Here is a 24,890-nt window from a genome sequence, read left to right as displayed (position 1 = left end):
GTGCAGGGTTCGCGACGCCCGACGTCGACGCAAAAGCAACCACCGTCTCTCTTCTGCGACATTGAGCACCGTCGCGTGTGAATCATGCGCTTGACAAGGCATGGCAAGCCACAAATCCTCCTCATTTTATTACTCGTATAGTTTGATTTTCATTTGCCCTTTCCCTGCCTCCCGACGGAAGAGCTGCTCGTGCGCTGGGTGCGCTTGCCTTTGCCGCCCGCGACCTCGTTGCGTCCTCGTGCGCCGGGGTGCGAGGTGTGCTTGGAATCTGTCTTCAATCGTGTCTCCTGTGCTTTTGGAAGCACCCTGCGTTTGCCTCGGTCATCCCCTGGTCTTGGTTGCTGCTTCGTTTGCGTCGGTTGTTCCTCTGCAGGCTGGCATCAAGCTTTCAACCTTATGGCAGTTCCCGCGATCGGCGTCTTGGCCGCTTGGCAAACGAAATGACGTCTCACCTTGCCGCCTCTCGTTGCCCCCTTCAGCCGTCGACTAACGGGCCATCAGCTCATGTTCTAGGCCTTGTGATGCCGCTGTTGCCCAACCTGGTGCAAGGATGCTCGTGCAAGGATACCGTCGGTTCAGGTGCGCTAGTAGAACGAATAGTTTCTGGCACCATTGGCGCGGGTATCGCTCTCTCCTGCTCTTGACACCATTTCTTCCTTTGGCTGGCCAGCTGCCCAACCTAGGGAGCTGCGATCCGTTGGTTCGAGGATGCTGACAAGCCAAGCCAATACTCATCAAATGACTGCATGAAGCTCTATCGAATGTCAAGAATAGAAACAAACCTTTGACGCTTCTGAATATAGCTCTCGCCGCGGGCGTGGGAATGTCTATATAAACGACGTTTGCTTCCGCCTCTACGGACAATTCTTCATCGGCATCAGCATCCACTGTCCAGTACTTCACTCTTTAGTCACTGTCGACACCTCTGTTTCACTCTCTTGATTTCCGGCATCTCCTGGCCCACCATGCTCTTCAAGCCCCTCGTTGCTTCTCTCTTCACCCTCGGGTTGGCCACTGCCCTCCCGGGCGGCGACCACGGCCACAACCTCCCTGGCCACCGGGATCACGATCGACATGACGATCACGGATTCCGTGGCCCGGCCCTCGGCAAGCACTTTTGCGGCAACGTGGCCGTCTGGAACGCTCGCCTGAGGGCCTGCGTCTGCATCAAGGACGGGCTCGTCTTCGACTCCAACACCAAGTCCTGCTACGTCGACTGCGGCCGGGAGGCCTACTTCAACCGCAACTCCCGCCAGTGCGTCTGCAAGAACAACGAGCTCGAGTTCAACCCGCGCAACAAGGACTGCTCCTGCCCCCGCGGCAAGAAGTGGGATCGCGAGGCTCGACGATGCCGTTCTTGGGTCGACTGCGGCCGCGAGGCCGTCTTCGATCCCCGCTCGCGCCAGTGCGAGTGCAAGGATCACCGCGAGGAGTTCAACCCGCGCTCCAAGACGTGCGACGTCGACTGCGGTCGGGACGCCACCTTCGACCGCCGCTCCCGCCGGTGCGAGTGCAAGGACCGCCGCGAGGAGTTCAGCTGGAAGACCAAGCAGTGCCGCGTCGACTGCGGCCGCGAGGCCACCTTTGACCGCAACTCGCGCAAATGCGAGTGCAACGACCGTCGCGAGGAGTTCCACTGGAAGACAAAGACCTGCTCCCGCTACGGCCACCGCGACCACGGCCACAAGCGCGATCTCCGCTGCGGCCGCGAGGCCGACTTTGACCGCAAGCTCAACAAGTGCGTCTGCAAGATCCGCACCATGGACTTTAACCCTCGCAACAAGGACTGCGCGTGCCCCCGCGGCGAGACCTTCAGCGTCCGCGCTCGCCAGTGCGTCGTCGACTGTGGTCGCGATGCCACCTTCAACCCCCGCAGCCGCCAGTGCGAGTGCCGGAACCGCCGCGAGGAGTTCCACGCTCGCACCAAGACGTGCCGCCCTGACTGTGGCCGTGAGGCCAACTGGGACGGACGATCCCGCAAGTGCGAATGCAAGGCCCGCGGCAAGCGCTTCGACGTGCGCTCCAAGAGGTGCCACTAAATGGCAACTGGTCTATCCGGGTGATGTCGGCACTACCTGGTGGCGGCCCCTTTCTACACGACACCATCCATGACCCATTGTTTGCACATTCTGGAGCTGTTCTCTGGCCCCGGGTCGAGGACTGAAGCTGTATTTATTTATAGACTTTAAATAGAAGAATGCCGTTGGAGATGCCACATTTGTCTGACCCCCCCTCTTGCATTGCACCGGATGAAGTGTATGCCCGTATGACTTGCATGTAATCATGAAATCATCCGACAGTTGGAGGCAAGCTATTCCGTTCCACGATAATGCCCATTAGCAATGGGATGATCGTGCAGCAATGAAAAATTCTTTTGTAAGTGATTCTCGAACTCGAAACATTTGTATCAGCCGTAAACTGCACAGAACGTGGTACAGCAAAATAGCAGGCGGCTTGAGGAACTCGAGGATATTGCCGGGATGACGACGGCGGGCGATGTGGCATGGCATATGTCATACACGCTCTGGCATGCAGCTAGATTATGATGCAAATATCTCGGGAGTATTGTGCAAATTTAGTACTGCAGCTAGCTCACTTCTTTGTCTGCCGTTTGTGGTAGATTCGGATCATGTCGCACCACAGCTCGGGTAGTTGTTGAGTGGTATGCGGGTACGACGGCGTAAGGACCGGGCCGGCGGCCCCACTTTGCGGCCTGACTCCGCCGTTGTTGAAATTTCCCGGCCGGTGTGGGGCATGAAAGAAATACTGTGTCTGTAATTATTACTCCGTACTCTGTAAGTACGGAGTATTTAGTATGAGTCAGCAGCGATTGTCAAGAAATGGGTGCGAGCGTGCAAGTATACTACTCCGGGCTATGTAAATACTAGTGAGCACGGTAAACACAATCTTACCATCACCTAACTAATACAGTGCAGTATAAGCGCTTGAACCCTTCCAAGTACAGCCTGCAGAGGGGCCTGCGGAAAAAGTACGGAGTACTTACATGTACTTGTATTTGCGAGCAGAATCTCTGGTAGTATTTGAGTACAAGTACAATGCTTTGTCATCATTGGTCACTGAGTGGCAGCTGAATACAATGTACTTATACAAGTGCAGTAACCGAGGGCGCCGGACGGAGTACTCCGTACTTTGTGGGATCTTCTCACCCCGCCGTCGAAAGATCATTCCCAGTTCCCCGCTCTTGCGGACTGGATTGCATCACCAACCCGCCAGTGCCAGCGAATGAAGCCATCATCACCATCATCACCATCATCATCACCATCATCATCATCACCATCGAATGATTGTCCCGTCATGGCTTCCTCGCAACCCATCAAAAAGGTACTTCTTGTCGGTGCCCATGGTGCCGTCGGCAAAGTCATCCTCGAGGCTCTCGTCCAGGCCGCCTGCTTCGAAATCTCGGTGCTGCGACGGTCGACCTCTGCTTCGCCCATCGCCGCTGCCGGCATCTCGCAGATAAATGTCTTGCCAGACATGAGCCTCGACGAGCTGACTGCGGCCTGCGCTGGCCAGGACGCCGTCATCGCCGCGTTCAACCTCCGAGACGTCTCGCAGCACCTGCGGCTCGTCGAGGCCGCCTCCGGTGCAGGCGTCAAGAGGTACATACCCGCCGACTACGGGAGCTGTGATGCCGCGAGCCCACGAGCGCAGCACCGATTGAAGCTCTACCGCGACAAGACGCTCGTGCGAGAAAAATGCGAGTCGCTGGCCGAGAAGGCGACCCGGGAAGGCGGCCCCTTTTCCTGGACATCCATCATCTGCGGCCATTTCTTCGACCACGGTCTTCACGATGGCCTGCTTCACTTCGACCTCGGCGCCCACAAGGCCCAAATCCTCGATGACGGCAACATCAAGGCGTCGGCTTCGACGCTCGCTCGCGTCGCCGAGGCCGTCGTCCGCGTGCTGCAGCGGGCCGCCGCGACGCGCAACCGTGCCGTCTTCGTGCAGAGCTTTTGCCCGACGCAGCTCGAGATCCTCGCGTCGCTCGAGCGTGCGACTGCCAACAAGTGGCGGACCCAGCACCTCGATTCCAACGCCTTTCTGGACCGGCAGAGCCGTCGTCTCGCCGACGGTCACCACGACGCTACCGAGGAGATTGTCTTCGTCCTTGGCACCGTCGATGCCGACTGGACCCACAAGGACGGCTTTGCCATGGATTTGCTGGGACTGGAAAACGAGAACCTCGACGAAGTAGTTGCTGCCGTCGTGGCAGATCACGCGAAACGCAAGGTCTCGTCATAGCAGCTGGTCGCATGACACAAAAATGCGCCATTTATCCACAAGCCGTACACTCACCGACGCATGGATACAGACACACATGTATATGTATGCATGTGCCTGTATACATGTACGCCCTTCTATTGCGAAAGAGCCATACCCTATCGAGCACATCATCGCTGCAATGTTGGAGGCCAACCCCGATGGTCGAAAATCACCCGTATACTCTTGCTGCTCGCCATGCGGCACAAGCCCTGGACCCTTGATCTTTCTCAGCCTCAATGACTAGCGTTGGGCCGACGAGGTTTCTCTTCGTCCCTTCAAGGCCTTTATCGTCGACGCATGCGAGCAGCGAACATACCAACCGAGGAGTGCTGTACATGCCGCAGCGCTTCACAAGTGGAGTAGCACTCGATATTGCTCACGCAGGAAGGTTTCTTGGATCCTTTGTTGGATGTTCAGGTCGATGGCGTGAAGGGCAGAGACCTGGGAGGCGGAACGAACCGACGGTCGGAGGAACGGACTTACGACCTCCCTATCGCCATGGCCGTAGACCTGCACGTAGCTGACATCGCCAAGCTGAGGACAACGGCCAAATGCTGACGCCTCTAGAGCATATTATCTTGCGGCTGGATTACTTATTGTGATTTATGGCCATGTCGGGATGCTTTGCGGTCACTGTGAACGAGGCAAGTGCGAATGAACCTTGGTGCCTACTTCATTCAGTTCCCTGTCCCTTTGATGGAATGAATCCAGTTAGGGCTTCAACGCATCATAGCACCTGCCCTGCTTGCAAATTGCACGCACAACAGCTGCAAATGACAAATGCACGTCGTTCATGCCCAATATTCATTTTCACTTTCTCCTTCTTAACTTTTACCGGTTCTTGGACCTCCCGAGTGAAGCATCGTGATAGAGATGGAACCTCGTCCCCCCCAAACCCACCCCACGAAACCTGCCCGAGGCGGCTGTTTATCTGGGAAGCTGCACCTTCTCCCAGCAGATGGTAAGATCCCCCTTCGTGCCATCCTATCATCCGCCAAGTTTCTCAGCATGGGGTCATCAATTGATGAAGCCAGGTTATGACGGTCGCTTACCTCCGTGGTAAATTCCTGCAGTGGCTTCAGCGTCAGGAATGTCCTGCCGCCCTCTTCTCGAACCTCAGCAACGCGAACTCTGTCGGTGCCAATCATGTTTGGATCGAGCGCCAGCTCGATTTTCGTCGCAAGAAACATCGTCTCGCCCTCCTTCCACGTCCGACAGACACCGCAATAGGCCACCATCGGCCTCGCCGAGCGTACAATATCGGCCTCGGTAGCTAGTGGCCATTCTGTGCCCGTTCTCGGTGCCGCCCCTTCGACGCTCGTCACCATGGCGCTCAGGTATCCTTCCCTAGTAATGGAGATTCGACCGAGAGGCTTCTCCCCGAAGGGTGTCACGCTCGAATTCCCACCGCCAGCCCCTCCGGAATGGACGCTCATGTGGCAGGAGTTGAGGTTCCAGAGGCCCCAAAGTGAGGAGTTGCTTTCGTCCATTGTCCTTGTCCCTGTCGAGTGTGAATTGGTGGCGAGAGGAGACGTTGTGTCCCTGTCGAGTGTGAATTGGTGGCGAGAGGAGACGTTGATGGGTGAGACGCGGCCTTTACCGAGTCTTTATACCCGCCCGCCCTCTGACTCCTCCGCAGCCTCCCATCCTTACCGGGTCCGGCTTGGCCATGCTTCGCGCCACGCACGAATAGCGCCATGCCGCTCCAGACCAGAACCCCGCCCCTCCTCGTGATTCCCAAGCAGTTGTGCTAACCTATATCAGGATAGCGATGGCGTGCTGAGATGTCAATGTTAGCCGGCAACACTTGGAGTGAAGTGTCTATTTGTCACAAGCAGTCTCGTCGACACCTCGAATGCTAGGCAGTGCCGCGAGAATTGCGAATGCAGGATCCTGCTGCGAAACAGCCGGCCCGATCGGTCCAAACTACTACTATTACGCATGGCACGCACGAAGTGCTTTCGGGATATTCCGAATCTTTCCACATTCAGAATGGCAACAGATCATCAGTGAGGGGAGTGGACAGCGCCCGACTAGTTCATCAGCATAAATGCCCTGCGAAATTGGCCGACCCATTGACACCAAGGCTTTCCATCTCCTATACTAGCACTGAAAAGAAGTTTTGAAATCCGACAAAATGCATTTTTCCAACTGTACTCAGACACCTTTCAACCCGTCATTCACAAAATTCAACTTGCAGCGGATCAAACAAGCCATAACAACGTTCCGGCACATGACATCTTCGACTTCTGCGCGTTTGAAAAAGCCTGGAGGAACCGCAACGATCAAAGCTTGCATCGTCCCCTCCGATACCATACCTACCAATATTAACCAATCATTCATGAGAAAATTGGCGCAAGTATGCTCCTAACACAATCGACTCGTTTCACGAGTAACACTGCCTGCCGCGTGTTATCCCTCCACCGCCGCATACTTGCTCTCCGCTGCCGCGAGCCTTTGACCTCTAGAATTGGTAAGTTCCGCTTTCACGGTTGTGTAGAGCCCCTGTACCTCCTCCAGCCAGACTGTCACGCAAAGAGCCGGCTCCGCGGTGGCAATGGGAGCCAGAAACTTGACTGTCAGCGACGCCGTAACATTCGCTCCCGCAAACGCGGCACCCGATTTCGCCAGTGCGGCATTGATCTCATGAAGAATGCTGATGCTTTCATCCAGAAGAGTGGCAGTCAGGCCGCCGTGCAGAATCCCCTCATGACCAGCCGTGCCGTTTCCAAGGGCGAAGAGTGATACGACGCGGTTAATCGGCCGCAGAGGATCGCGGGTGTGATCAGCATCGGACGGGCGAAATAGAGATAGCATGTGCGGGAGTGGCGGCTGTGTTGTCCCGCCCCTGTTACCTGCAAGCGTGTTGCCAATGAATTGGAGATTTGACGAAGCTCCAGGGCTGAAAGCCTGCGGGATAAAGGCAATGGCCCGACCATAGCCTGGAAGCGCTCCTGTCGTCGGTGAGACGTCGTGCATGATGTCGTGACACCAGGATTGCGAGTCGAAGTGGTTCAGCGCAGCCGAGAGTAGATGCGGAGAGATGTTGGAAGATTCAAGTCCCAGGGCGGGGCAAAGGATGCGATGCGAGGCATCAAAGCTACTAGCGACAGCGACGAGAGCGGAGGGAGTGGGACAGACATCTGGCGTGCTGTCCGGCGTGCTGCGGCTCAAGAGCGCCTCCTCACCGAAGCCAGGAAAAGAGGTCGACGGTGAGCATGGAGCCAGGCACTTCTGCATCAGAGAGAGCAAGTTTTGGCCGAGGACTCTCAGGTTCACGCTGGAGAGGACATCGATCGCGTCGGCCGATGTGGCCAAGCCGGTCCGGTGAACAAGTTTGCCCCTCATCATGACGGCAGTGAAAGAATCGATTCCCAGCTCCTGCAAGCCGGCGTCGAGATCAACCGCGTTCGGAGAGGAAAGCCCAAGGGCCTCGGCCGCCGCCTCTCTGACCATGTCCAATACCATCTCCTCATCCACATTCTCTTTGGCCAATAGGATATCGGAATCTGGCGTTGGAAGACCACTGTCGTGGATCGGGTGAGGCAGGGCAGGTCGGTCGACCGGATGCCAGTTCATTTTCATCTCGAGCTGGGCTGGTGGCGGGCCAGCGATGACAGGCTTGAGGGATATCCGACGCACCGGCCCGAGGGGGTCCTTCTGGAAAGCGTAGGTGGGTAACTCGACGCGTTGGCAGCCAAAGGGTGCAAAGTAGGCACGCCAATCTATGGGGACGTGACGCACGTGGAGCGCAGCGAGGCTTTCCTGGATGACGACGTGCTTTCCGGGGGCGAGGGACGCCATGTACGATATCGGTGCTTCGCCGGCGGCGCCAAGGGTTGCGGCAGCCATGGGGCCCAGGACCCGCCGGGGCCCAAGCTCGAGGAAAACGTTGATGCGCTGCTCTGCAGAGAGCGTTCGGACGGCGTCGCAGAATCGGACGGCACCGCGCGCCTGCCGAACCCAATACTCCGGCTGCCGAAGCTCCTCGGCATCCACCATCAAGCCGGTGAGGCTGCTGACGACGGCAAGTCCGGTCAGAGGATGGTAACGTATGGTTTGGGCCACCGCGCGCAGGTCGTCCAGCATACCGTCCATGTGGTGCGAGTGGAAGGCGTGTGATACCGCCAGAGCCTTTGTGGCACGGCCTTGGCCGGCGAAGTGGCGCGCCAGTCGCTTGAGGGAATCGACATCGCCCGACGCTACTGTCTGCGTCGGGGTGTTGTGGCCAGCGAGTTCGATCTTGTTGCTAAGTCCCAGGGTCTCGAGTGCAGTGGTAACCTCCCAAGCGTTGGCTGCAAGCGACGTCATCCCACCCCGGAGCGGCACGGCTTGCATCAGCCGGCCTCGCGCCGCGACCAGCCGGCAGGCGTCCGGGAGATCAATGACGCCGGCGACATGGGCGACCCCGAGCTCACCGATGCTATGGCCCAGAAGGACCGTCGGTCGCACGCCCCAGCTGGTCCACAGATGCCAAAGGGCTACCTCAAGAGCGAAGATGGCCGGCTGGGCGTAGTCCGTCCGCTGCAGCAACGCGGCGGCGTTGTCATCGGGCGCCGCCCACATGACATCGAGAAGTGGCCGTTCCAACAAGGGAATGAAATGAGATGCGATCTCTTTGAGAGCCTGACGGAAAACAGGATACTGCGTGGCCAACTCACGACCCATGCCTGGCCATTGGCCCCCCTGTCCGGCGAAGAGCATAGCAAGTCGTGGCTCCACAGGATGCGCCGGCGGCAGCGGCCCGTTGGGAACGTCGGCCAGCAAATTCAGGAGCTCGTCCTTGTCAGCGGCCATGAGCACTTTGCGGAATCGAAAATGGTCCCGCGTCGTGGCGAGCGAGAAGGCCACGTCGTTGAGTCGAGCCTCAACCGCATCCCGTAGGTATCGGAGGAGCTTGTCAGATTGCTGGGACAGCGCCGCCGCCGTCCTGCCTGAAACCAACAGGGGTAGCACGTGCGGCAGCGGGACTTGTCTGGCAGGCGAATGGTATGTGCTCGCCGGTGCCTCCTCCACGACGACATGAGCGTTCGTGCCACCGATGCCGAAGGCGCTAACTCCCGCCCTACGGGGCCGATCGACGCGAGCTTTCCACGGCCGAGCAACTTGCACGGGCGCCATGCGCGCACCTTGCCAGTCTACCGCCGTCGTGGGCTCGGTGACATGCAGCGTGCGTGGTATCATCTCGTGCCGCATTGCTAGCGCAACCTTGAGAATGCCCACAAGTCCGGCGGCGGCCTGGGTGTGGCCGATGTTGGACTTGGCCGACCCGACCCACAGCGGCTCCGGCCGCTCGGCCCGGGACGGCCCGAACACGGCGGCCAACGCTTCACCTTCGATCGGATCACCAAGCTTCGTACCAGTACCGTGCGCTTCGATGTAGTCGATGTCGGCCGGTGCAAGGCCCGACGCTTCAAGCGCTGCGTGCACCACCCGCTGCTGGGCGGGACCGCTGGGTACCGTAAGGCCGGCCGCGCGTCCGCCGTGGTTGACGGCAGCGCCACGCACCACGGCGTCGACGACATCGCCGTCGTGCAGGGCATCCGGTAGGCGCTTCAACACGACGACGGCGGCACCTTCGCCCCAACCAGTGCCACTCGCGTCGGCCGCGAAGGCCCGGCAGCGGCCGTCGGCCGACATGCCCCGGAGCCGGCTGAATGCCACGTGCAGTCCCGGCCCGCTCAGTAGGGTCACGCCGCCGACGATGGCAAGGTCGCATTCGTTCCTGCGCAGCGCGTGACAGGCCAAGTCGAGCGCCACAAGGGCCGACGAGCAGGCGGTGTCGACTGTCAGCGCCGGGCCCTCGAGACCGAGGACGTAGGACAGACGGCCCGAGAGTGTCCCCCCCGCGGAGCCCGTCACGGCGTATCCGTCCAGGTCGGCGAGGCACGTCGAGTCGTAACCGGCGTTGTCGGCGGCGGTGTGGCTGACACCTAAGAATACGCCAGTCTTGCTGCCGCGCAGGTCATGGCTCGTGTAGCCAGCCCTCTCGATGGCCTCCCAGCACGTTTCGAGCATGATTCGCTGCAAAGGGTCGAGCCCTCGCGCCTCTCGAGGCGACATGCCGAAAAAGCCGGCGTCAAACGAGTCTGTTGAGTCGACAAAGCCGCCCTGACGACAGTACGAAGTGCCGGGTGCGTCGGCATCTGCATCATACAAGGCATTTGCGTCCCAGCGATCGACAGGCACGTCCGTGATGGCGTCCCCGCCGCGGTCGAGTAGGCCCCAAAAGTCCTCGGGTGTGGTGACGCCCCCAGGCAACCGGCACGCCATTGATACGATGGCAAGATCTGCTTGGTCGTGGCCGCTCTGTCTAGAAGCCTTTGCCGAACCATCTTCGCCGGGGTTGTGCTGTAGATGAGCCGCCAACGTCCGGACGGTAAAATAGTCGAAGAGGGCAGCTGTCGACACGGGTCGGCCAAGCAGCTCTGCCAGCTGCGCCTGAACAGCGATGATTCGTGCGGAGTCGCCACCGATTTGGAAGAAATTGTCGTCAATCTGGATACCATCGTGCCCGAGGACGCGTCGCCACACGACCAGGATGACCGCTTCCAGGCCAGTCGCCAGCTCAGCTTCCATCGGCGTGGAAGCGCCAGTTGCTACCGGGTCCGGGAGCGCCTTACGATCGACTTTGCCGTTTGTCGTAAGGGGAAAGTCGTGGACTTTAACGAAGAGGGCAGGCATCATGTAGGCAGGTAACGCCTCGGCCAGCCATGGACGCAGCAGCCGGCCAACGTCTCTCTTCACACCGGCGCCGCAAATGCAGTAGGCCACGAGTCGACCATCGCGGAGAACCACAGTCGCAGCATCAACGTCAGCATGCTTCGTGATAGCCGCCTCGATGTCGCCCGGCTCGATTCGGTAACCCCTAACCTTCACCTGTCCGTCGATGCGGCCCAGCAAGCGCAGACGGTTCGGTCCGACGAAACAGGCCCGGTCGCCAGTGCGGTACATGACGCCCCCATCAAAAGGGTTTTTGACAAAACGCTCCTTCGTGAGGCCAGGGTTCCTGAGGTAGCCGTGCGCAACTCCCGCGCCGCCGATGTATAACTCGCCAGTGGAGTTGAGCGAAGCGAGCGACGGCAAGTTGTCAGGATCCATGACGTACACCTGGGCGTTGGCAATAGGGGTACCAACTACCACGTCTTCATCTCCGCCGTATACTCGCCCGACGGTCGCGTATGACGTCTCCGTCGGACCGTACAAGTTCCACACCGAGTCGCTGTAGGCCAGCAGCCGATCAGCCAGCCGGCGGGAGAGGGCCTCGCCGGCGGTCCACACTTTGCTGAGGCGCGGTTCGCCACGCCACCCGCCGTCCAGGAGTAGCTGCCAGGTCGCCGGTGTACCCTGCATCACGTTGATCTCGTGACGTTTCATCAGGGATCGCAGCGCCCCGGCATCCCGGGCCTCTTCGGTCCGGGCGATGACGGTCGTGGCGCCGCAGAGGAGCGGCACCAGAAGTTCCGGTATTGCCATGTCAAACGAGATGGTAGTGACGGCAAGCATCCGATCATGGTCGGAGCAGCCTGGCGCGCGTCGCCCCATGGAGAGTAGGTAATTGGCGACGGAACCGTGGCTCATTTCGACACCCTTGGGACGACCCGTTGATCCCGAGGTGTACATGACGTACGCCGGTTCGTCCGCTCTGGTGGGCATGCCTAGATCGGGTCCGGCAGGCTCCAGGCCGATTTGTGCATCTTCGATGCTAAGACACGCGTCTTTCCAGCGAGACAGTGCTTCCGGCGGATAGTTGTCGGTGACGATGATCTTGGGGGCGGCATCGTCGATCATTTGCCGAATGCGCTCCGTTGGGAGTGCTATGTCGACAGGGACATAGGCGGCACCCGATTTCCAGACGCCTAGCATGGCGGCAACGACATTGACAGAGCGTTCCATGGCAATGACGACGAGGTGGCCGCTTTGAACGCCGCGGCACCGCAGAGCACGCCCGAGACGGTTGGCGAGACCGTTGAGTCCGCGATAGGAGAGACTTGCATCGGAACATGCCAAAGCCGTCTTTTCCGCATACTTGTCTGCGGCCTGCTCAAAGAGCCGGTGGACGACATGACCCAGCATGGTTGCATCGTCGGTCATGTTGAATTGCTCGTGCAGCAAGTCACCTCCTGGCGCCGGGATGTCACCCATCTCGTCTTTGGGGGGCATTCCAGATGATGGTATTTTCATGTGTGAACAACGATGGTCTGTATTTCCAGTATAAGATGATGGCTTCAGAAGGTGTTCTTAGTGATCTGTCAGGCCATGATGACGGGTTTCCATGAAGGCTAAAGGGGGTAATTTCTCCTTTACATACGGCTTCGCTGTTCGTCGACTTGATGCATTTGTCTGAGAGTTCTCGTCACAAGACTGCTACCCAGCGGCACTCTCCGTGTGTGTGTGGTTGTGTTGATTTGTCCACAAATGCAGATCAAAGGCCACTTTGACACTCTCCATGTAAGTCCCAGGGGGTTGGTCAAGCGGCCGGGGCATTCTTCCCGAGGACACATGCTCTGCTAGTTCGATCTTTACGTCCTGCCACGACTCGATCGAGAACACTCTAGTTCATGCTCTATTCATTCCTCATCTTCCCTCTCCACAGCGCGGATCGCAATCGCCACAATGTCACATCGGCTGACCGATGTAGAACAACGCGTCCATTAAGAGTATCGCCGAGGGAAAGGCCAATCCTTGTGGAGATATGATGCAAGCGAAGTGGATGGATGGACGACGCTGCCACAAGACTATCCGTTAGACCATGGCCGCTCACAAGGTCCAAGACACGGTGGTCATATGCTGCATGCCGCGAGCCGGCGCTCATCCGCGGGCGACGGAGCGGCAGTGCTTGGTAGTAACGCGGCGGTAATAGAGCGTTGCGCCACCGTGTGCTCCTGTCAGGCGACGCAGAGGATGCCTGATGCCCGGAGTGCGTCCACTCTTACTTGTCTCCCGCTGATTCATGAAGTTTCGCTCGTCAGCCTTCGGGAGCGCGAGGGGGGGGTGGTCTGGGGGGCGTCCGTCGCTAGTAGTGGCCTCCATCAGTTTGCCACTGGCTTCAAATATCTTCAGGATGCAAGGGGTATGCAAATGTACCAAGTGTTTCGAAATGCTGTCCGCGGCACGTCAGTCGGTCACCTGGGCTGCCAATGCTGGCCGTCCCGAAGGCTTGGTGCATCACGCCCTCCCCAACTATTTTTACCACCATCCTCAGGCTCATGAGAGGAGAGCGGTTCAAAGTTTGTGTGCTCGTCGATGGTTGTAGAAACCTTGCCTCCTGCGATGGATGCTAGGCCTGTTCCGTAGAGATTTCCTGAGCCGCGCCGACCATGGTTGGCGGCTGGGGCTTCGGTATGATGGGCGTGCAACACCGCAGGCTGAATTGTCTCTTTGTCCGCTCGTTCTTTGTCCCACGAGAGGGCATGAGGGGCGTTTCGGCGTAATATCGCTGCTTGACTGAATACGAAGACGGTTCTAGATGCTGGCTGGCGCCACCCTCTGGGCGGTAACACTAGGTGCAATAAGCCTCTCGATGCCAACATGCAACGGCGTCCGCGATGCCGTGGGTGCCGTCGATGAAACCCACGGAGCTAAAATAGGCAAACTCAATGCCGCCTTCCACATGTTGCCTCGGAAAGGAAGGGATCTTGACAAGCAACAACGCAGGCCGGCTCGACGGCGAGTTGATCACATCTCAAAGCCCATGCCTCCTCCATCCCCTCGCCACCTCTTCGTCGAGGATGGGTCGTCCAAGAGGCAGGTTCGAGAACGAAGGAGGACCGCTATGCCACAGGGGGAAGTTGAGCGGAAAATTCTCCACCTCGCGGATGGCAAGCGACAAAGCAAAAGGAAATAATCGGCGTGCCGCATGAGCGAGCGACCGAATTCATGATCGGCCATGTTGCACCCGTGGCTTTCATTAGTTCGAAAGCGGATATCTGTGCTGAATAATTGCCATGCATGGATTCGAACGTCCGCCCCTGAAGGTGACTGGTAACGAGGGTGGCCTTGCCGCCGCTCGGGGCGGAGGAGCAGAAGGCGAGGCACGACGGACCGACGACGAGCGAAGGAATATGATTTTTTCGCTGGAATGCTTGTGGCTAACCTGACGGTGACAGCTCGGAGCGCAGAGTGGACGGCACGGGGTTGGGCTTTTTTAGTGGTTTTACCACGGCGTGCTATCACCGGAGAGGCAAACGGCAAAGCCAAGTGCCCGTTCATGCCGCGCAACCGCATGGACGGGCAAAGTTTGATTCCTTAGCGGGACGTAGGACAAGGCCTATCAAGCATGCGGCTACCTGCTAGCTGCCGCGCCATGACGGCGATGCCAGCGAGCAGGAGACGAAGGTGGGAGGGACTAGGAGGAGCGAGTGCAACGTTGATGACGACTCGCAGAATGAATGTGAAGGCGAGAAAGGGTTGGGTACCGGGTACTTGTGGTTTCCCATTGCAGTATGGCCGAGACGCGTGCCAGAGTGCTCGCGAGTGCCGATGCCGTACACCATCACGGGCCGCGTGCAGTTGTCGTCGGATCGAGGGCTCGCGTTGGAGGAGGAAGAGTGAATGGGGGAGAAGAAATGAGGTCGATGCCGTCGTCAGCATCGTGACGGCAGGAACATGCACGGCATGCTCAGAAGCCGGTTTCCCGGTACCCCCCACATTCCCGAGGGACCTGAGGCAGCTAGAGCGATATGAGTACGTGTATAAGTACTTGTACATGCGTGCTTGTATGGAGGACAGAGTAATTCATGGGGGTTTCGGAGGGAGGAGAGGCTTGCACAATACAAGTACTTGCACGAAAGTAAGGAGTACATGCATGGAGGTGTAGGTATGGAGTCAGCACGGAGTGTGGAGTACATGTGCACACCTACATGTATTGTACATGTACTAATAGATGCAAGTAGTTATGCGGACATATGCGGAGTAGTTACTTGTGCATGTACAAGTACTTACTTGGGTGGGCAAGTACCCCCCGTACGCTGTGCTTGTTGGCCGACACTTGCAAGTGGCGTGCCTGCACAATGAGAGAACGAGAGACAGGCTGGCAGGTGCAACATGGTGATGTACACGTACGTACTTGCACTCGGCAGACGACAAAGTGGTCGTGCACAAGTAAGTACGGTGCATGGATGTATCCGTACGGAGTGCGGAGTACAGCTACCGTCGGCAAGCACGTGCGCAGCGCAGGGAAAGAGTACTTGTACATCTACATGCACTTTGTACTCCGTGCAGGCTTAGCACATGTCGGTGTACTGGAGCAAGTACTCCGTAATACTGCACAGAGCACGCAAGATCTCGTACACACACGGACTTAACCACGTATTAATTATTTGCCACTAATACCATCTTGCCACTGCCAGACACGAGACCCTGGATTTACTTCCGCTAGGGTGCCGCAACGTGCATCTTGAACCTTCGTTCACAAGGCTGCTCGCACCGGCGCTGGAGAAATAGGATTAACTTCCAAGGCACGTGGGGGCGTTGCCGAGCGCCGAGCGACGTGTTTCTCGCTGATGGCGTGCTGCAGCCGTCGACCAAACTCCCCATCAACGTTCCTCGGAGGACCGAGCAGATGGCGACGGCCAAGGTGGACGGACGAACGCCGGTTCGGTCCAGGCGGCGTCGAGGAAGCGTGCGGCGGAGGCAGCGCGTGCGGAGTGGCCGGTACGACGAGAAGAACTATTAGAGGACAATCGTCCGCATAGTCGAGCCCGGGTGGACAGGACGTTTCAGCCTTCCTCCCACGCACGCCGACAACGGCCCCTGGGCTTCCACGAGCAGAGCGATGGAGACGACGGCCGAGCTCGGAAGGAAGACGGCTGCGTCGACGTTCCCTTTACCCGGTTTCTCGGGATACGCCATGCGCCATAGGAACGATCGGTCGGCGACATTCCGACGATGCACGCCGAAGCCACGGCAAGCCCTGGCCGCAACGAGCGGTGCGGGTGCGAACAGATGGCCTGCTCGGAGACGATGAAGCTGCGTCGATGCGATGCGGAAAGGTTGGGTGCGAAGGAGGAAGTGATGGGGACAAAAGTAAGTTGGGTCGACGGCGCGCCAAGACGGATGCATTCCACCCTCGTGCTCCTTGATTGATTGATTCTCGACGAGGACGGGGAGCTTGGCGATACGCTTTGAGGACAGCAATTGGCACTGCACACTACCGACGGAGGTCTGCTTGTCGATCAATGGTTGATGTTATACACCAATTCGCATGTGATTTCCCAACCGTCCTCTGGCGGCTCTCGGGGTGGGCCTAAGCACACACAAGCATGCGCGCCATTGGGTGTTTCGTGGCACCAGCAGTATTGAACGGTAATTTCTACAGTATGACACGCATGTGAGGTCGTCCAGCGAGGCGGCTGCTAGTACCTGACGTATTATCCTACACGCAGTGCTGCACTGGTCTGTGTCGTGCTGTTCTGCAATTACCAATATATTGTGCTGTTTGGTACGGTGCTATGTGTGTTGTTCTGTGCGGTACTGTGCTGTGCTGTTATGTACGGTGCTGTGATGTGACGTTCTGTACGGTGCCGTGATGTTCTGTGCGGTGCTGTGCTGTGATGTGATGTTCTGTGCGGTGCTGTGCTGTGATGTTCTGTACGGTGCCGTGCTGTCCTGTGCGGAACTGTGCTGCACCGAATTACACCGGCCTCCAGTGCAGTGCATTGTAGGCGTAGTCCCTACGAGGACGGCTATGGAGCACAGGCACCTACGCCTGGCATGGTACATGATATCGTGCAGTAGGCAATTGCCCGTTGCGATGGCCGTCGTCGTGCCTGCGGTGGCTTTGGCGCTGGCCCCTTCCCATCGGCAGCGGGCAGGGTGACGAGTCACATTTCTCCGGCAGGCAAGAGCCCACCGAGCGACCCAAACCCGTGCAGGAACGGGGCGCCTACAGCAGGTGCCGTACACGGAGCACGCTCCGGATAATGCATGTACTCGGTACGTGCAGGTGCACCTGCGCCTCGGCGGCATCCCGGTACATGTACGTCTGGCCATCGAACCAATGAGCGGAGGGCTTCCTCGCCAAGCCATGCCGTTTCGCACCTGCCCTGGCTTGCGACTGCCTCAAACGGCGAAGCATCAAGGCACCGTCGCAACAAGGCCCGAGGACGGCCAGGTGCTCCTTCGCGCCTTGCGCCTTGCGCCTTCCGCATCCTGCGCGTGCATCGTATGGCGGGAGTTACCTTGACGCCTCGCTCGACGCCACTCCATGCTATAAATACAGCGTCTCTTTCCTCCCCGCGAGCGGACAAGAGCAGGGCAGAAATCGTCTCGAAATACTCTCGGGGCCCGTCGTATTACTTGCTCGCGGAATCCGTGGCAGAATCTCCTCCCGTCGTGCATTCTTGACTTGATTCTTCTCCCCGCCCCTCCCCCCCCGTCCATGGTCATGGCTCTCAACAACGTGGAAAAGAACCTCTCGCTGTCGGGGCTGGATGCCGCCTCGCCGGCAGCCCAGTTCCGCAAGTGGTACGCCGAGGCCAAGGCGAACGAGTCCATCAGCATGCCCGAGACGTGCACGCTCTCGACGTCGGAGCTCCCCTCGGGCCGCGTCTCGTCGCGCATCGTCTACATGAAGGAGCTCGACACCAACGACGGCTTCGTCCTCATCTCCAACTTTGGCACCTCGCGCAAGGGCAGCGACCTCGCGTCGAACCCGCACGCCGCCCTCGTCTTCCACTGGCCCGCCCTGCAGCGGCAGGTGCGCGTCGAGGGCGTCACGGAGCGCCTGTCGAAGGAGCAGAACCAGGCCGACTTTGACGTGCGCGCGCGCGACGGTCAGATGACGGCCTGGGCCAGCCGCCAGTCGCAGCCGCTGCAGCCGAGCGCCAAGGACGGCGACGACGGCCTGGCCCAACTGCGAGGCTGGCTGGCGGAGACGGAGAAGCGCTTCGACGGCCAGGACAAGGTGCCCGTGCCCGAGTTCTGGGGCGGCTTACGCATCGTGCCCACGCGCGTCGAGTTTTGGGAGGGCAGGAAGGACAGGCTGCACGACCGCTTCGTCTACGAGAAGGACGGCGGCAAGGGTTGGAAGATCAACCGGCTGAGTCCATGATGACGATCCGAACCACCACCATGTATCACGTTTCCATGTCACCGTCGTCTGTCGTCGCCAGTCACGTTGGCTGGCGCCTTTGCTCGCGGCTATTTTTTTGGATAATAATGAAGCTGCCTATGCAAAATGACTTGGCTCCTTTTGTCGCGCCGCTTGATGGAACTGTCCACACCGGAGCCAGAGCAGCAAGCCCCTCGACGCGGACCAAAACATCCGAACTTGATCTCACCACGGTAAGGCGTGGCCAATGAGCTCGACGGCGTCCACGCACTACTGGGCATTCACATGCAGGATGGCATGGAGGTGTGAAACAGGACAACATGAGTGCGCGAGAGAAGCGGCCAATGCATGCAGGGACCATATGGGCAACGTGTGCAAGCGGCGTACTCTACACCCCTACTCGTTTGTGCATGTAACATGTAGCTGTAGGTGTAAGAGCACATCCAGGTGTAGTTGCAGGTGCGCATGTGCTGTAGTTGTAGGTGTAGGTGCACTTGTGAGTACGAACTAGGTGGGGGGTAAGCAGGTGTAAGTACCAGTGTACTTGCTTGTAAGTAGGTACCTAGGTACTCCGTAGTTGTAAGTAATTACCTACTATTAGGTACGGAGTACTTATGTAAGTATGCCTGTGAGGTGTCTACTGTAGGTGGATGTGGTACGGAGTACTTAAGTAGGTATGCCTGTGAGGTGTCTACTGTAGGTGAACGTGGATGGGGGCATCATGGGGCGGGAGGGGGGGGGGTGACAGCGCACCAGTACATGTGCCGAATCCTTGAACCGGGAGGCCGGACAGAGGTGTGAGCCCTATAAGCCAAGCCGCCACGATGTTCTTGGCACCTTGAGCGGGCCGCGACCTCGGCAGATCCGCCAGCGGCACTGAGAGCAGGCAAGTACATCTACTTGTGCTCCGCACTTGCACCTTCGCCTGCATGTACTGTAATCCGTACTTGGTAGGCAATTAGCCACATTATTGTGCAGTAAGTACGTAAACGAAAGTACACAAGTACGTAAACGAAAGTACTGTACAGAAGTACGTAAGTACATGTACATGTAGGTGTACTCGGCACATTTACTCCGTATTGTAAGTCAGTTCTTGTACTGCAAGTACATGCACTTCGTATTACTGCATACTTGCATGTCTCACTTACTCTTACTAATCCCGCTGATTTCACTGGCGCACGCAACGAAATCTTGTACTTGTATCTGTACTTGTAGTCCGTCACCCAAGTACAGTGCTTGTGCATGCTTTAGTACTTGTATACTCCGTTGAACATGTACATTGTACATGTTCTTGTACGTGCGGACTACTGTTCCCCGTGCTCCACTACCTGTGGCCTGCTCCGGTTGTAGCGGACTTTCTGTTATTCCCGGCGAACCCTCGTACCAACGACTCAACGCAGTAGTACGGAGTAATACACTGCATCGTCTGGTTCTGTGCCGAGGGGGAGAGAGAGGCGATCCCTCAGCCTCAGTCCGAGCCATGCAGCGGTCGCACGTCCAGCCGTCTATTCGTCACATCCTCTGCCAAGCCGTCGCTTCTGCCAAAGGCGAGACCCAATACGAGGTCATCCGTTCCTGTCAAGACCTATCGAGCAGACCTTCGGCCCAGCCTGCCGACGTCAAAGAATGCTTGTTTTGGCCACGGCGAGACGGTGGTTGTAGCGTCATCGCTTGCCTGTTTGTCTGAGTCTAGACACGTCCCCATCCTTCATCTTCATCATCGTCCCACTGGTGTGGTTGCATTGCACGTCACCTTCGTTCTCGCTCTCTTTCCGACGTGGGTGCCTGTCCACGTGCTCCAAGGCAAAACGACCACGGCCGGCTGCTTGGCCATCGTTGTTCGACTGAGACAAATACACAGCCTTCCACCCTCTCTTCCACATTTTCGATGCTGCGCTCGACAAGCGACGCTCCAACCTAAACCCAACATCTGCCGGGAAATGCCGAATGGGTGGGCAACGAGGGGGCCGATGTTTATCAGCTCGAGCATGGGAGAGAGCCCAAAGGGGAACCCGACGCCATCCCTCTTTCGACAAAGCCTTCTTTTCTTTTTCTTGTCTTCCCGACACCCTCGTTCGGCCAAATGATAGGCTTCACCAGATCACTGCGCGGCTGGAGCGGACTCGCTCGTGCCATCCGCTTCGCGAACCTGACCGTCGCACCGTCGGAAACAGTGCGTCGCAGCCGTGGGAAGGCCGGGGTAGGGCGGTTGGGCGGAATGGGGCATTGCACTCTCGCGACGGCATGCAATGACCTGCACTCCGCATACAGGCATCCATTGTCGGCATCATGCCGGCCGGCAACGAAAGCCGACACTTCCGTCGCAATGCGCCGTCCATCTTCATGTCTCAGGCCGAGGAGAGCAAACGAGAGCTTGCCCGGCGTTGGTCAGTTGACCTGCCGGTGACCATGTGGTGGGCATCGTTGACGGGCATGAGAACGACCTTGCACCCGTCGCCGTCGCCTCTCCTGCGGGTGGCACGCCGAATCTACGACTTCCATTGCTCGCCCTCACCCCCGCCCCGTTGTGTCCCTTCCTCCTCCTGACCCTTGGCCCCTTCTGGTCTGGACAGAGACTTTTTTGCCGACTGGTGGACGGACACTTTTTTTGCCGACTGGTGGACGGACACTTTTTTGCCGACAACGAGCAGTCGACGCGGCCATGGGACCTGTCGGTTGGGAAGATGGCCGCACGGAAAAGCCGCGGCCGATGCAGCCTCCCAGGGCTGACTGGTCACTTGGCAGCCCTCACGAGGCACGAGCGGCCCTTGGTCGAGTGGCCATGGCCTTGACGAAAGGGGGAATGTGGTACAATCAAGGCGTGCGAATACTTTGGCCACGAACGCAAGCCATTGTCGATCCGGCCGTCGAACCCATGTCTCAACGCCAACCAAAGCCTCCGGTCATACGCTTGCTTGGCTGCTGCCAGCATCCATGACGGTACTTTTGTCCAGCCTTCCACCGATGGCACCTTGACGGCCGCCGTGCTGCAGGCCAAGGCGTCGCGAAAGTAGCAGGGCCATGATGGCATCCCGACCAGGCAGTTTTAAGGTTCCTGCTCCATTCCTCGCCATCGATGGCTTCGCCTTCGGATGGAGCTACGGCGGCAGAACGAGGCGTGCCATGCACCTTGGAAGCAGGCGACCTTCGTATTGGGGGTGGCATGGCAGCAATGCGTCCCGTGTCAGCGGATGGGCCGTGTGGGGAAGCGCATGACTCGTGCCAAGGCCGTCTATCATTGGCAAGAATACGATCCACAGGGACGCTGCCCAGTAAGGCACCCATCCCTTCTCCGGTTCTCTGGCATGGCATATACGTCGCGGAAATGCGCGTGAAATGTCCCTCGACCGATGCACGGATGTCCCTCCAAAGTGCGTAATCTGACAGCGTATATGTGCTCGTCGTATGAAAAACAAAGTCGACTATAGCTACAGCGTCTATAGGAATACTAGCCGTGCTATTACTCCGCCCCTCGTTACTGAAGGGTGGCGGACGGCGAAAGTAGGTGCTGTGCAATTTCGCGTAGAATGTGCAAGTGCAGTGGCAGGTGGATGAAAATCCCTCACTGTTCTCGCCTCATCCCATTCATCACCATGAAAGCGATGGCGAGCAATGTCGACGTGCACGGCCACGACAAGTTACTGTCCAACCTCTAGACCACAACCACTTCTCCACCATGGCGGTGAATGCCTCCCCCCTTCAGTGTCGCCCTTCCCCGGTTTCTACGACTGCGGAGCCGAATCGACGAGGCACCGACGAGTTCCCAGCCTGGCAAGCGACGATGCTCGAGTCCTCTAGCCTCGAGGCACTCGAGAGCTTCGTCGGCGAGGAATTGGCCAGCATGGTCGACAGCATTTGCCATCATGGCTGATGGCTGCGTCAACATAATCATCTGATTTCAGCTCCGCACATCTAAACAGTTCGCCTCATGCCTTCCAATAACCGGAAACGCTACCGCCGAACTCGTGGCGGAAGGGCTCGAAAACGAAAATCGAGGTTTGGTGGATGCAATGCCTCGAGGAGCCTCATGTCGCCCAGGCTCCACCTGTCGATGGCTGAAGCACGACTGGGACTGGTGGCATCGGTCCGTTCGTACACGGTTGTGGATTTCGTCGACCTCGAGCGGCCAGTCCGTTATTTGCATGGGTAGGCCAAGTCGGACGAACCTGAAGATATGAAAACGCGAATGTATTTACGAGCAAATCTTCGAAATCTACCTACAACTCCATAGCCAACCATTTGATGGTATCGGATCCTTGACCATGGCGTCGGATAACCAGCGGGCTATGGCGATACAACCGCATGCTTCGGACACGCACCGGCCAATACTCGGCATTCTCGGCTTCTCCATCGATACTCGATTCTCTGGCCCACTGTCGCGCTCGCGGGACTGTGGCGAGTGCATGGTCGAGCTACAACACAACAGCAACAGTTATGCTAGTCGAGTCTGGAAACTTGCACATACCCGTCCAAGTGCACTCCACGAGAGGGATATTCAGTCGACATGGGTTGAGCCATGGGATTTGCTTGGGCTCCTTACTTAACTCGGCGCCTTTGCGATGCCTGCTGCCAACGCCATCCTCGACGAAACGATGAGAATCCATTCATCCTCATCAACCCATATCTTCATGCGCGAAACAATTTGCTCAAGCCCATTGACGGCGAAAATCACGGCTACGATTAATGTCGAATACACCAACACCATGGAGCATGTGGAGAGAGGTGGCAACGAGATGCCAGGGAAGTACAAGGGCAACGACCGCTGTGCCGGCTCCGTTGCGAGCATGCAGGATATCGAGCAATCCCTGGTCAATATTGCTGGCTACAACTCTGGTGGTGTAAATGCCCCATGTCCCCAAGGCGGCAAAATGCCGACGAGAACTAGAGCAGAAATAAAAACAGGCATGACGCCCGCTCTTGGCACTGTTACGCGCATCACGGGATGGCAAGCTATGGTTGGTCAGGCTTGCTTCCCACAGCTCTGAGCGTGTGTATGCCCTCGAGACGGCAACGAGATGACGAGACAGGAACGGAAACAAGAGCAGAAAGCCCCCAAAAAGCGGCGACGACCGCTGTCTGCTCCGGCGGGCGAGAAACGAGATAGCAAGCAATGCCTGATCAATCTTCCAGCCTACGGCTCTGATTGTTTGGGTGCCCGGTACTGGGCCCTGCCCGAGATTTCGAAGCCAAATCATCCTCTTTTGATGGGAAAAGAGGTGGAAGATCATCGGGGCTTGGCCAGGTGTCTGGTGGCCACGTACGAGGAAGCTCGAGAAGGGAAGGAGTCGCGAACTTGTTTGCATTTCTTTTTCATCAGTCACCCTGCCGCAACCAGCCGCCGACACAAGCTCGTGGCTAAAGTGCCGTGGAAACACAATTTTCAAGGCCAAGCGTAAACGACGTTGAATTGTTGCCAGTGCGAAGCTCGCTCTTCGTCGCTCGCCTCGTTCGCCGGTTGCTGCTGCGCCTGCGCACCCGCCGAATGATACTCTGTCGAGTGGACCACGCGCAGTCAATCTGTCACCCCGTAAAAAAAGAAGAAGTAATCTTTGGTCCGTTGCGTAATAGGGTGCGGGATGCGACGAGTTTCATTCACTCTGCCACGTAGAAGTGATGGTCTATTCGGCTGTCGAATGCACACTGTGACGAACCATGTCCAGGCGCCGTATACCGTACTACGTACGCTAAAGTACCACACACAAAAGTACCAAGTACTACGTTATTTACTCGTACAGTGCTAATAGTACTGGTTGGTTACGTCGTCCGAATGCTGCAGTGAGCACGCCAGCCGTACCTTGTCGTGCAATACCTCCTGATGGACAAGGACAGATCATCGGCCTCAGCCTCTCCTTCCCGCGCCCACCCACTTTGATGCCCTTGCTCCCGTCCATTTTCATGCTCTTCTTTTACGCCTGCTCAAACTCAAGCTTTACCAGGATGCCCCCGATATCATCGTTTGCCCACCAGAAACGGCCCGTCTTCTTCGACGACGATCGACAAGCAGCCGAGGCAGCAGATGATTGCAGTGGCCTGCACGCGGCCTCGCAGGAGTGAAGCCGGTGATTGCAGTACAACACCGACTATATCCATCGTGGGTCTCGCCTTTGACTACGACAGACTCCCACTATTCGAACTTGACCTCAATCACGCGACTCGTCGCGATTTCGAAAGGACGGATGCCAGGCCCGAGATGCCTGCTGCCCGATTTCGTTACAATCTGCGGCCTTCATATCGTCCGTCAATATCGTGCCGTCTGTCGCCATTGTGCCGTCCGTCTCCGTGCCCTCCGTCGCTTGTTTGCCGCCCTTTCTGTCCATATCAAACACCTTACGAATGGGGGCATAAGAATCGGCAGGCAACCATACCCGATCATTCTGCGTTGTCATCAATCATTAAACGTGCACTAATGGTTTACCTCGAGGCTCCAGCGATACTTGTTTATCGTCCACAGCTTCTTATTATTATTCATCCTGGCCTCGAGAATTCGCAACATTACTAAAGCCTCTCACCGCCAGTTACGTAGCTCCACGCAGCCCTTTCCATCCGCTTTACG

The 24,890-nt window shown here is 57.9% G+C and overlaps 6 protein-coding genes across 6 annotated transcripts; 4 read left to right on the top strand and 2 right to left on the bottom strand.

The window, feature by feature from the left end:
* Positions 1 to 965: 965 nt before the first annotated feature.
* DCS_03299 (uncharacterized protein) lies at positions 966 to 2,039 on the top strand (the record flags this gene model as incomplete). Its single annotated transcript, XM_040800621.1, has 1 exon — positions 966 to 2,039. One exon carries the CDS (start codon positions 966 to 968, stop codon positions 2,037 to 2,039), a length of 1,074 nt encoding a protein of 357 aa, XP_040661504.1.
* Positions 2,040 to 3,315: 1,276 nt separating this feature from the next.
* On the top strand, positions 3,316 to 4,263 carry DCS_03298 (NmrA family transcriptional regulator; the record flags this gene model as incomplete). The annotated part of the gene is made up of 1 exon (XM_040800620.1): positions 3,316 to 4,263. The coding sequence occupies one exon, from the start codon at positions 3,316 to 3,318 to the stop codon at positions 4,261 to 4,263; it is 948 nt and encodes a 315-aa protein (XP_040661503.1).
* A 948-nt stretch (positions 4,264 to 5,211) lies between these two features.
* On the bottom strand, positions 5,212 to 5,774 carry DCS_03297 (uncharacterized protein; the record flags this gene model as incomplete). The annotated part of the gene is made up of 2 exons (XM_040800619.1): positions 5,212 to 5,268; positions 5,337 to 5,774. 2 exons carry the CDS (start codon positions 5,772 to 5,774, stop codon positions 5,212 to 5,214), a joined length of 495 nt encoding a protein of 164 aa, XP_040661502.1.
* Positions 5,775 to 6,696: 922 nt separating this feature from the next.
* DCS_03296 (uncharacterized protein) lies at positions 6,697 to 12,447 on the bottom strand (the record flags this gene model as incomplete). The annotated part of the gene is made up of 1 exon (XM_040800618.1): positions 6,697 to 12,447. One exon carries the CDS (start codon positions 12,445 to 12,447, stop codon positions 6,697 to 6,699), a length of 5,751 nt encoding a protein of 1,916 aa, XP_040661501.1.
* Positions 12,448 to 17,671: 5,224 nt separating this feature from the next.
* DCS_03295 (pyridoxamine 5'-phosphate oxidase) lies at positions 17,672 to 18,337 on the top strand (the record flags this gene model as incomplete). The annotated part of the gene is made up of 1 exon (XM_040800617.1): positions 17,672 to 18,337. The coding sequence occupies one exon, from the start codon at positions 17,672 to 17,674 to the stop codon at positions 18,335 to 18,337; it is 666 nt and encodes a 221-aa protein (XP_040661500.1).
* A 4,559-nt stretch (positions 18,338 to 22,896) lies between these two features.
* On the top strand, positions 22,897 to 23,322 carry DCS_03294 (uncharacterized protein; the record flags this gene model as incomplete). Its single annotated transcript, XM_040800616.1, has 1 exon — positions 22,897 to 23,322. The coding sequence occupies one exon, from the start codon at positions 22,897 to 22,899 to the stop codon at positions 23,320 to 23,322; it is 426 nt and encodes a 141-aa protein (XP_040661499.1).
* Positions 23,323 to 24,890: the final 1,568 nt, after the last annotated feature.

This window comes from Drechmeria coniospora, chromosome 01, assembly GCF_001625195.1.
Source record: "Drechmeria coniospora strain ARSEF 6962 chromosome 01, whole genome shotgun sequence".
NCBI classification, from domain to species: Eukaryota; Fungi; Ascomycota; class Sordariomycetes; order Hypocreales; family Ophiocordycipitaceae; genus Drechmeria; species Drechmeria coniospora.
This window is presented reverse-complemented; position numbering and strand designations above follow the sequence as displayed.